The 11,004-nt window shown below is 32.3% G+C and overlaps 1 protein-coding gene across 1 annotated transcript; it reads left to right on the top strand.

Moving 5' to 3' along the window:
* The first annotated feature begins 2,312 nt into the window (after positions 1–2,312).
* LOC139521407 (netrin receptor unc-40-like) lies at positions 2,313–10,326 on the top strand. Its single transcript, XM_071314885.1, has 4 exons — positions 2,313–2,364; positions 3,106–3,408; positions 8,404–8,518; positions 10,137–10,326. The coding sequence occupies exons 1-4, from the start codon at positions 2,313–2,315 to the stop codon at positions 10,324–10,326; spliced, it is 660 nt and encodes a 219-aa protein (XP_071170986.1).
* Positions 10,327–11,004: the final 678 nt, after the last annotated feature.

The raw sequence follows: 11,004 nt of genomic DNA, 5'->3' as shown, positions 1-11,004 counted from the left end.
AACAGTTTTCTATAAGGATATATTTAAATAAATGCATCAGTAGTACACCTCTGTTCAATAGTCATATTTATCGCTTTTATTTACTGACATATTATTGAATAAAAGAACTTAAATTAATATAATACACATAACATCTATTACTAAGAATTGTTTCAAAATCATCATTTCGCAAAAACTAATCAGTAGAGGTTGTTACTATTTTGAAAATTTCCTTTAAATTCGTACATTGCCTTTTATGGATATGGTATCTGTTCAACATGATTTGTTCAACTATTACTTGTAAGCTGGGCTTCAAATTTATCGTGAAACAACCTGTTCTAGAGAACATTAAAACAAGTCAAAGATCTATTAGAGTACATACATTATAAATATCTATTTCTTTGCACTAGTACCAATCATTCTACATTGGACCTTTTACACAAGTATTCATCATTAAAAACTGAAAAACAAATTGAAAGAATTAGTCCTGCTTTTTTTCTTAAAAAGGAATGAAAGTAGATACTATAATATTGTCTGAGGGAGAGATAAATCATAATTTGTAAAAAGAAACTTACTCTGCTTCAAAGAAAAAAATCTTGGTAACTGACATTATCAAGATACTTGATTTCTTGATTGACAACATATTTATTCCGATTTAAAGACGTATTTTTCAACATCGGCATTCCCATGGAAACGCACTTTCCTCCCCTTTTTGTCGACTTGTTCTTTTATTCATATGTGGCTGACTTCATACTGGATCTACTTATAAAAGGTAAAAAGGAGATGACCGATTAATAATGACTTTTCCCTTTTCTTTCCCTTTTCGCTTTAGAGATGATTTCCTCTCTCTAGATAATTTAAAGTTTGGTGACTATGTTGATTGCATCTATCCCAATTGAGAACAAAACTTTACGAGAAAAGAGATGATTTCAGCTATCCAATTGTGTGTGTACTTTTAATTTATATGTAGCAACATTCTAGCAGTGCCTGTATGTGGAGTATATACGTATCTCCCAGTTGAAACAGTATTCAGATATAACATGTTCTATCATGATATCACAACTCTGTCCTTCCCCCCCTAATTTGACCTACCGAATAAGATTTATCACCGGGTTTGTATAGACCCCACAGGTGCTTCATGTAGAGTCTGATTACCACATTCGTAACACCTAAAATCCCCTGCTTTTTAGTGGGGTTTGATTTGCTTTGTCTTTTACTTCCTTTGTCGTGTTTTTAATCGGTCATTTTCTTTGGTCTTTTTATGTTCACGTTTTATTTATGTTTGAGTGTCCCTCAGTTATCCTTCGTCTCTCTTGCCCAATCGAATAAAACGACCGATATTTTAAGTTTATTTGCTACAATTCATTTCTGCACAACAGTATTACAAGTAAGAATTAGTAGAAAGAAATTTTAGAAGAAACCCATCAAGTGACAAACACACCCATAATATCCCCCCTTCCCCAACCCTTCAAAAACATAAAAAAGACAACACAAGAATCCAGGAGTCATCGAAAGGCAAATAAACGACCCTCAGCAATAGTTTTTAATGAATACATCAAAATTCAAATTGCCACCATAAAGTCTGGACAAGAAGTAAATATCTTTCACCATAAAGTCTGGACAAGAAGTAAATATCTTAACAGTGACTATCAAGTATCTACTATCGACGCCAAATTTTCAAGTACAGAAATATCAATGCTGAGGATCGTTACTTTGGACGGGCATAATACTGTTTAGCACTCTTTTAAAAACATATGTACAAGCTGTGAATAATGTGACACTAATGGTGTCACATCTTTGATCAACCCAATCTTCAGGACTGTCCTGCTTTGAATTCTACCGTGGTATCTTTTATTTTCATATTTTTTCTCTTTTTTTCTCTTTTAGTTTACAATGGCAATACCTTGTGCTATTTTATATTCGACTTTTATCTTTTTGAGTTATGCGTATATTTCCGTACAATCTTTATTTCAAAATATATATAAACGTTCTAAATGTAGATAGTATTTTAACTTTTGAACACCATAAAACAAGCATGAAATAAAAATTATCTTACTTTCAGTCATGTAACGTTAGTAAATTATGATAAGATTAACCGTATCTTTTTCAAATACAGATTTATGTGACAGATTCGAACTGTAGACATGTTCTGTAAAACTGTAGAACAATATTAGTATAACCCCGTTAGTAAATTGAAAATAACCCACTTCACTTCCCGAACGCAAAATCTAACCTTTCTATATTAATATATGTTTAACGTTGCACCAGTATCCCATAAAGACATTTGATTTCACATTTAGTTTAAAACTAGCTGTGCCATTGTAAAGAAGAACATGGAGTTGTTAAACCATTTCTTGTTGCTGTATATGATCAGAGATACAATATGTAAGTAAAACCAGCTTTTGGGGATATAGAATTAATGAGTTTCTATTTTATAGTAAGTATGTCCAAGTAAAAAAAAACGAATGCAATTTCGTTTTTAGATAGGGAAATTTTGGCAGGGTTTCCCCATTTATGATTTTTTTAATTATGAACAGTTTTCGAAGTATTAAGGATTATTTGCCCTAGGTAAAGATTACCTTAGAGGTAAATCTTTACGAATTGGGGATGCGTAGTGCATGACACACGCGTCTGGCATACACAACTATGGCATTGTATATATGGTGCTTTTTTAAATGTTTATAGATTAACATAATTTAATAAACTTAATATGTTTTTGTATATATGGTGCTTTTTTAACATGTTTATTGATTAACATAATTTAATAAACTTAATATGTTTTTGATGGATTTATAGTTCTCAGGGTTGTATAGTTTTTTCAGCAGTTAAAATGATTTATTGTACAAGGACAAAGTAGTTTATTAACCAAAAAATGCAAAGAACAGGACCATATCGGAAGAGAGTAACACACAAAACAGGCAATAGGGAGCTGTATCTCTCTATATTGGGCAAGCAAAGACACTGATGACGTAAAACTTGTTAGGCAAAAGATGACGTAAAATATAAACAAGTAATCAACACCCACCATTGGCATCTGATTTGAAGCGTAGAATTAGAGGATTGGATGTACTAATGAGAGGGAACCCAAAACTGTTAATTTTGTATACTAGTAAATCTATATTTTAGCCTTTTGTGGTACTGATCCTTCAGGAATCAAAGTAACAACAAAGTCCGCTAAGTCTATTCATGTGGCGTGGGATACAACACAAATAAACTGTGGTATAACAATCACTGGATATAGAATTTATTTCAACAGCTCGTCTCCATTGAAGACTTACAAACACAAAGATGTTTCAGGTGCAAAAACAGACAATGTAGAAATACTTCCAATTGTTCCTGGATTTTCCTATACCATTTCAGTAAAGGCACTTACAGTGAACGGACTATTATCAAATCCCACTTTTATCAATTATACACATCCTCATACAAGTAAGTAAGCACTCTGTTAACTGTATTCTATGTTTTATAATTTAAGGAGAAGTTTATTTTCAGATTATTGCATGGCATTTTTCATATCGCATGTATTATCAGTCCAAGGTTCAATATCAGCCCAAGAGCCGCATGGCTTGAGGGCTGATTTTGACCGAGAGCTGATTATACATGCAATATGAAAAAGGACATGTTATGATCTTTTTATCATATGCTTCAACAATGGAGAAAAATAACAGATTAAATATTAATCCTTTTACGTGGTTTTCAAAAAGAAGTTTAAAGAGTAAAAAGTTCACGGACATTGCAATCAAAATGCAGTACATTTGATATGAAATCTTCTATCATATGCCTCACCAGAGGATTGATTGATTGATTGTTGGTTGCTTAACGTCCAGTGGCAAATATTTCATGCATATTCAGGACGAGAACAAGTTCACAATAAATACAATAGGTAGGTTGTTGTAATAGAGGCCATCTAGGATGATGGTCGGGGAAATTTGGACTGCCACTGGAAAATGAGGGTATATTGGATAGGGACAGAAATTTTGCCTTGCAACAGGCCACCTACGGACCCCTCAAAGAGTTGTTGCAAGGGTTCTTAACGTGCAAAGAGCGTGGCACTCCCTTTACACGAGGCATCGGATTTAACGTCCCCCTTCTGACCGGACGTGACTGCGAACTTGATACATCCCGCACAGCCAAACGGACGCCCCACTTCAGCAAGCGTTTTACTGCCGGTCGGGAGAAGACCAAGTGACCATATTTCTATACCCCAGTCACCCTTGGGGAAGCCTCACCAGAGGAGAAAAAACAGCAGTAGGATATATTTTAATATATACAATAAACATAAGGAACACTGTTTGGAAAAGTCAAATTTTTAAAGTCACTTTCTTAATTATGTTTGAAACTTTTAAAGAGGGACGAAAGATACCAGAGGGACAGTCAAACTCATAAATCTAAAATAAACTGACAACGCCATGGCTAAAAATGAAAAGGACAAACAGACAAACAATAGTACACATGACACAACATAGAAAACTAAAGAATAAACAACACGAACCCCATCAAAAACAAGCGGTGATCTCAGGTGCTCTGGAAGGGTAAGCATATCCTGCTCCACATGTGGCACCCGTCGTGATGCTTATGAGATAACAAATCCGGTAAATAGTCTTATTCGGTAAGTCACATTTATGAAAGGAAAGGGGATTGTAGTTACGACGTAAGGAACATATCCGATATCATTTGTGAAACGGTTATACAACAACGGTCAACCAACTCGTGATGGCGTCCGTAAAATTTACGAAGAGATTTCAACTTCACCATTTGGAACTCTTGATTTAATAGCTTACTTGTGAGCAAGAACCCTCTATCAAGAAAATCATAATAGGAAATTCAAGCACGGGAATATCGTATCAATTGGGAGATATATACACCGTATGCAGGTCCTGTTGGAATGTTGCTACTTAGAAATAGAAAGTTCACAATTGGAAAGCTGAAATCATCTCTTTTGTCGTAAAAATGCATTTATTTTATCATTTGTTTGTTGTTTTGTTTTCGTTTTACACAATATACTTTCCAGTCTCCAAATAATTGTTGTGTACCCTTTTTTTGTAATGTTTTTCACTGAAAACGTACAATTGAGGTGTTTTTTCCGGAATTTGCGAGTATCATCGGAATGCCATGCGATAACGTCACGGAAAGGCATGTGATAAAAGTCGAAGCATGTGATAAACGTTTCATATCAGCCCGCTGAGCACCAATTCGAAAAATATGAAGTTTACGTAAATTTAATGCTTTTATCATACGGAAAAAGTCATATGTTATTTAGTCTTAAGTATATGATAATTAGTTGTAAACCATACAACGATGCATTCAATACCCGAAACTCACTCACCGATCAAATAAAATGTCGAGGTAGCTCTATGTAAAAAGGACAGATTTGAAAGAGAAAAAAAAACAACACGTTATAAGTTGCATGCGTCCAAAGCGCATTTCTGGATTTATCTTTGTCAAGAACTCTCAATGCCAAGAATTTGAAAGCCAAGGATCAATATGAGACGAAAGTCACGTTACAAACTAAAGCAGACTGAGAAGTTAACATCTAGCCAGTACATTGGACTGATTTCATGCATTTCGATTAAACAAGCCTATCACAATTATTATTCCTATATGTGAATTCGAAGCATTGATAAGCTGAAATCATCACTTCGTAAAGGAGTAGGTCCGGAAAGGACCGATTTTGGCCTCAAATTTCAGGTTCATCTGACGAAAGATTTTGACCACTTTTTAAACGCTTAAGGGTCTATTTTATTTGAATCAATTAGGTTATGTGAAAGATTTTAATTAATAGTCATTAAAACAATCCGATTCAAGCTCAAGTATGAAAAATCTACCAAATATGCCGAAATATGTCACTTTTTAGATGGTTTTTGTCAAAAATGAAAGGGGCCGCATCCGTGTTCATCCTCAACCTTTATATATGTTATGTAATATCATAAAATACACCTTACATTTCAATATAAAGGATGAACACGAATGCGGCCACTTTCATTTTACACGAAAACCGTCTAAAATTTAACTAAACTGCTAAAATTGTGAAGATTTCAGTAATTTGGCATGACTTAATGGTGCTAGTATCCAATATATGTGCATTGTATTGTCAAAAACAGCCCATATTTATGTAGCAGAAGCATTCTACTGTGTAATAAATAGTTCAAAGTTTACATTTTAACAATTTTGTAAAGCTGCTATATTTTGGGGCCGAACAGGGGTCTTACTGGACCTACTCCTTTTACGGACGCCATCACGAGTTGGTTGACCGTTATGGAATATCTGTTATATAGATGATATCTAATATGTTCCTCAGATCGTAACGACAATCCCGTTCCCTTTTCACGAATGTGACCTACCGAATTAGACTTCTTACCGTTTATTTGTGACAGTTTTACCTATTGTGTCTGTTTGTTTTGTTCGTGCATCATTATCAATATTATTGATGCGACTGTCGTGCAAGTGATAGGTTTAGCGCTATAATACTAGGTTTAATCCACCATTTTCTACATTTGAAAATGCCTGTGCCGAGTCAGGAATATGACAGTTGTTGACCATTCGTTTGATATGTTTTATCCTTTGATTTTGCCATTTAATTAGGGACCTACCGTTTTGAATTTTTTTCGGAGTTCAGTACTTTTGGGATTTTACTTTTTTCTAAAAAAAGCATTTGAAAAAAAATAAACAACATGATTTTTTTTTTTATATATATAAATGAATCCATATGGGTTCAGAATGTCTTTCAATGTAAAAATATTACATAAATATGTTTTATTGCTTTTGTTAATATCTTAATAATATAAAGGCTGAACAGATTTTTGATAATCCGATATTTGTTAAAATATAGAAAATATGTTTCTTCAGTGGTGCTCGAGGCAAAAAATATTTGAAAATAGAAATATTATTAAAGAAAGAAGAGCTTATAAATAAAAAGGACAAATAGGTAGAACGACGATTTTTGATAGGCAAAGTTAACATAAGATTAATTTTGCTATATATTTTTCCGTTCATTTTGAAATTATCTCCCAAAAAAATCTACGTATTTGCAAAAACCTGACATTCAAACATTTGAGTCTAAAGGTTATTGTTGAGGGATAACATATGAAATAATCAGTCACTTTAGTTCAATTGAACCGCCATACTGAATTTTTGTAAGACTTTTTGTCTTCTAATTACGATATTGATTACTGTCTTCAAAACTACAAAGTATAGAAAGATATTGTAACCAGCATCAATGACTATCAACGCAAGATCGGAATACAAAATCGACGCCAAAAATGGCTGAAACCACCAAATTGACTAATCCAGTAGCTTTATGTTTGAAATAATTGTAATAGACAGACAGAAATTTTAAACTGTAAAGCTATCAGCAAAAACTTTTAAAATACTCATTTAGCTGAGACCAGTATTTGACTTACTCTAAGGATTACTTGTCTTTAACCGATGATTTTTTTCACCAAAAAAAGCGTGTTTGCTCTTTATATCGATAATTGTTATAAATAGACCGAATTTATAAACATTTAAATTGATCAATAAAACAAGGTCTAAAAAGTGTTTATAAATAAAACCATTCATTTTAATCCTTTGTTTCAATTTAGTAAATTGTAATCGGAGTGAGAGATTTGGGCTTCTGTAGGGCTCTTAATCCATGTAATATTTAATGAATAATCTGTCTGTAATTGTTCTTTTGATTATTCTTTTGAAGAAAAAAATATCACTTGTGTGCTGATGTTTTGTGTAATATCTAAGTTAACGTCATTTAGGAATCTAACGATTAGAAGACATGTGAAATGACTGATAAACATCAAAATTATGCCCAATAATTTATAAGGCGTTTTTTAGTTCTATAAATGTGAATTTATAAAGAATTTGCGTCATTTGAAGTAGTCAGAAGTCATGACTAATTTGAGTCATTAAGACAAAATAGTACACTAGGTTGCTTTACAATACAAATCTCTTTCTACAATATAAATCCCGTTCAAGATTATTAAAATCGTTAGTAAAACAACAGTTTTAGCAGTGCATTTTATAATTTTAATTTTGAATAACATAATTTCTTGACTAATTTCTGCTGAATGTTAATGAGATCTCCAATTTTACAAATAGAATGAGTTTCACTGCATCACTTGATATGTCTTCTTCTATTGATATTTTGAAAACTTTTTCAAACTAAATACATCCCGCCATTTGTGAAAATACTGAATGTATTGTTACGTAGTATTGAACGGAACGAATATGTTTTCTGCGCCGGAGATGAGGGTGAACATATATTTTAGCAAGAAGGTCCAATTCCTAATGGGTTACACATAATACCACTTGACGTTAACTGGTCTGTTTAAGTCCCAAAGCTAAGCTTTTATCGTTGACATGACACACTACAATAAAATACAAACACTTTATATCTTCATTATATTTTCAATTCTATAAATTGTTTATGAACAGGACCATCAGCTGCGCCGAGTAATATTCATGCATCTTCAAAAGGAATTACATCGTTAACCATAAGCTGGGATGCATTAAACATATTTTACAAGAACGGAGACGTTAAAGGATACAAGTAAGTTTTTTTTAAGTATCTCTTCTTTTCACTACTGTACGCAAAAAAGTATAATTTTCGATACTTGTACCTCAAAAATAGTGAGAGAAGAAAAGAAAAACAGTATTATAATAACATTTTTCTCTAAAATAGTATTGAAGCATTTTTTATTTCAGAAAAAGCAGAATAAAAAAAGTAAAGAATCATAGTAGCAGTACTGTTTTTAATCATTGGCATCTAGTTTGTTGTATATTAGTGTTTCGTTATTTAGAAATTCTTGTTTTAATTATTTAAAGTCATATGAAACGAGGTTTTTCAAATTTTAATGTAATTAAAATCATTGAACTAATGGATGCATATATACTAAATTAAGTCCTGCATGAACGTGTTTTTTTTTTTTAAATTTGTACACATATGACTTTTGTGAAGTATTATCGACAAATATTATTGCATGCAGTGGTTTTTTTATCTTAAAATTATTAACTTTTGAGTTTGTTGCAGATTTTAACCGGATCATGATGTTGATAAAGAATTAAATAAAACCATAGCACATGGAAAGCGTGGCAGATAAACTTTTTGAAAGAGACTCGATATTTGATTTTATATTTTCCATGTGTTCCTTTTGTTAATTAAACAATTGCTTATCAGTTGTTAATTTATTTGTTGTAGAAATGTTTAAAGCTTGATACCCTCTCTCTACACGTAGCAGGCATCGAATTTAACAGTCAAATTCTGACTGATGGCTGTGAATTAATACTTTTTTCAAAACGAAACCAGGGTTTTACCACCGGTCGTATGACAATTTTGCTTTGCGTCACCTTTTGGGTTCTTACGATTTGGAAGTATAAGTATTTAATGTCCTGTACCAAGTCAGTAAAATGGCAGTTGTTCTCTTATAGTTCGTTTTTGTATGTTGCATTGTCGTTTTTTTTTTGTTGCACTTCTGTGTTTCTACATTCACCTGTATTGTTTTGCTATTACTGTTGTCAGTGCAAGGACAGTTATCTTCCATTTTCTTGATGTGTTTGAGCTTTTTATTTTAATTTTGCCATTTGATAAAGGATTTTTCGTTTTGAATTTTTCTTGGTATTTTTGTTATTTTTCTTTTGTTGTCCACAAAAACACTTGGAAAGTATTGACAAGAACAACTGAAGCAATAACATTTAACTTTTATATTTCAAAGAATTAATGTACATGGATAATCAATGTGACAACACGAATTAAAGAAAAAATCTTTTGATTATATACACTTTCATTTATTTAATTTCTTCACAAATCTAGTTCAGTTTTGCACACAAAACTAATACAACTGATCATGGGAAGTAATATACAAAAGACCAACCGAACAATAGGTCATCAATGATATTAATTGCAATTTACTTTTTGGCGATTAGCAGACCATGTTGGTCACAATTTGTGGGTTAAGTTCCACATTCAAGCCATATTAAAATATGCAGCGAACTTCAAACGGAGAACAGGTAATCCAATTTAAATAGAATATTACAAAAAGTTGTAATGTCAATTCTTATCCAATTGTTAACATTCATGATATATTTTATCCGCAGTTTCTTAGTACCAGTTCGTATCTGACTGTTACGTTTGTCGTTGAGTTGGTACATTTGTTAATTCCTATTTCTAGGGTTTATTACCGAGGTCCAGGGTTTGCAGGAACGAAAAGTGCAAACGTCATTGGAGAAGCTAATCGTCAATTCACTATATCTGGTCTAAGACCTAATAGTACCTACCAGTTTATTTTACAAGCCATCAATGATGTAGGAGGTGGTAAATACAGCGGGTTGATACCTATCTCAACACTCCCATTACGTTAGTATAACATTTACATAGTTATCGTAAATAGGAATAAAATCTCATTCTGTATTAAATGTGCATGCTCGAATTTAATTATAAACAAGACTAGGGAACGATTGGATTAAAAAATGGCAATTTCCAAATATTTTAATACCAGCCGAGTATAGTATACTTGCTCTACAGGAGCACTTTTTGATGGAATATTCTAAATCATAACATCTAATACATTTACACAAGATTTGACATTTAAAAGAAATCATGCATTCAACAAGAAGCCAGCTAGATACATAATTACAGAAATGGTTATAATTATTTCAATGTTTGGACTTTTTATTGCAAGTGAAGTAGTGAACTTTTTAAACTAAAATTATTCGAATAATTATATCAAGCCAATCGTGCAAGTACCGATTCACAACTGTCTACAATGAAGTTATTACCATCCATCCGAAAAAACAACGGTACTGATTAGTCAAGCCAAGCAACATAACTTCCTTTTCTTTGATCTCGAATGGAAAGCTGTCATATTTGCAATTATAGAATATTAGCATCACATTCCATGTTTTGATTTTGATTTGACAAAAAAATTGAAGTAAATCAATGATTAAAATTCTTTAAACTTTGATGTATTTCAAATTCATGAGTTTTAATTTGATATATATCAGCAACGACTTCAACAACAACACCACCACCATTACCTA

This window comes from Mytilus edulis, chromosome 4 (assembly GCF_963676685.1).
Source record: "Mytilus edulis chromosome 4, xbMytEdul2.2, whole genome shotgun sequence".
NCBI classification, from domain to species: Eukaryota; Metazoa; Mollusca; class Bivalvia; order Mytilida; family Mytilidae; genus Mytilus; species Mytilus edulis.
This window is presented reverse-complemented; position numbering and strand designations above follow the sequence as displayed.

Bases quoted from the DNA above. Each gene is read 5' to 3' on its own strand.
- LOC139521407 (XM_071314885.1), top strand. From the start codon at position 2,313: ATGGAGTTGTTAAACCATTTCTTGTTGCTGTATATGATCAGAGATACA. The intron at 2,365-3,105 runs GTAAGTAAAACC...TCTATATTTTAG, and splicing joins TATGATCAGAGATACAATAT to CCTTTTGTGGTACTGATCCT. The intron at 3,409-8,403 runs GTAAGTAAGCAC...GTTTATGAACAG, and splicing joins TTATACACATCCTCATACAA to GACCATCAGCTGCGCCGAGT.